The sequence below is a fragment of the Mus pahari genome, chromosome 4 (genome assembly GCF_900095145.1).
Source record: "Mus pahari chromosome 4, PAHARI_EIJ_v1.1, whole genome shotgun sequence".
NCBI lineage: Eukaryota > Metazoa > Chordata > Mammalia > Rodentia > Muridae > Mus > Mus pahari.
The window spans coordinates 83,282,264-83,283,541 of NC_034593.1; the positions used below are offsets into that span (position 1 = coordinate 83,282,264).

Genomic DNA, 1,278 nt, shown 5'->3' on the forward strand with positions numbered 1-1,278 from the left:
AGTTTAGAGATGACAAGCTGGACTTGACCAAGGTGAAAGAAGCAAGGGATTCAAGTGTGAAGGCAGCAGGAAGTGGACCTGCCAGGGACCAAGAGACAGGGAGGAAAATAGACAGGAGGCTCTGTGGGTACATCAAGGTTTGTGACCCACAGAGTCCTGGCTCTCAGGATTGCCTCCATTCTGCTGAGAGGTTTGCATCAGCCCAGAGGATTCTCCAAGGGTCATTTTCCCATTACCTGTATTTGCTACAGTTTAGCAGAGAGCTACTTAGTGGCACATGCCTTTAATCCCAGCACTAGGGAGGCAGAGGCAGGCAGATTTCTGAGTTCGAGGCCAGCCTGGTCTTCAGAGTGAGTTCCAGGACAGCCAGGGCTATACAGAGAAACCCTGTCTAGAAAATCCAAGAAAAAAAAAAAAGTATCATTGCCTTCTGAAAGCTGGGCTAAAGAAGACAATGTCTTGCAGGTCCTGGAGCTCAGTTACCCTTTGCCTTTGTAAAACTTATTGTTCTGAGTGCACTTACTAGGGATGCATGCTGAACTTTATGATAGTCNTGAGAATGCTGTATTCAGATGGATTTGTGCCTTCGTGGTCCTATTTATTGGCAGAAAGGTCTTGGGAGGCAGGCGTTTGATAGACAAAGTCAGTAGACATTCAGCAGAAGCTTCTCCCTATAATGTTTCTATCCTACTCTTCTAGGTCAAGTTCCTGCCAAGATGTCCTGCCAGCAGAGCCAGAAGCAGTGCCAACCTCCTCCCAAGTGTCCCTCCCCAAAGTGCCCCAAAAAGAGCACAGCACAGTGTCTGCCTGCAGCCTCTTCCTGCTGTGCTACAAGCTCTGGGGGCTGCAGTGTCCCCAGNTCTGAGGGAGGCTGNTGNCTGAGCCACCACAGGCNCAGGTCCCACAGATGCAGGCGCAGGAGCTCCAGTTCCTGTGACCGTGGCAGTGGTCAGCAGTCTGGGGGCTCAGGCTGTGGCCACAGCTCTGGGGGCTGCTGCTGACCTGGATCCTGAGGCAGAGACAAGGAATTTCAGAGGCAACAAGGATCTCTGAAGCCAAGGAAAATTCAGCCTCTCTTTTCCATTCCTGAGGGCCCTGCTGACTTCTGTCCAGGGTTTCAACTTCCCTAGTAACTTCTCTTCCTGTCTGTTGTCTGGGACCCCACAGTCCTCATTCCCTGGTAGATTAGGATTTCATATGCCCTGTACATATCCATTTCAAAAATAAAGCTGCTTGAACCGTAACTACTGGAATCTCATGAGTCATTTCATTCTGGGC

At 50.2% G+C, this 1,278-nt stretch overlaps 1 protein-coding gene across 1 annotated transcript; it reads left to right on the forward strand.

The window, feature by feature from the left end:
* The first annotated feature begins 716 nt into the window (after positions 1 to 716).
* Positions 717 to 1,001, forward strand: LOC110321076 (late cornified envelope protein 3D-like). The gene has a single exon (XM_021197184.1). It carries the CDS (start codon positions 717 to 719, stop codon positions 999 to 1,001), a length of 285 nt encoding a protein of 94 aa, XP_021052843.1.
* The last annotated feature ends 277 nt before the right edge of the window (positions 1,002 to 1,278 follow it).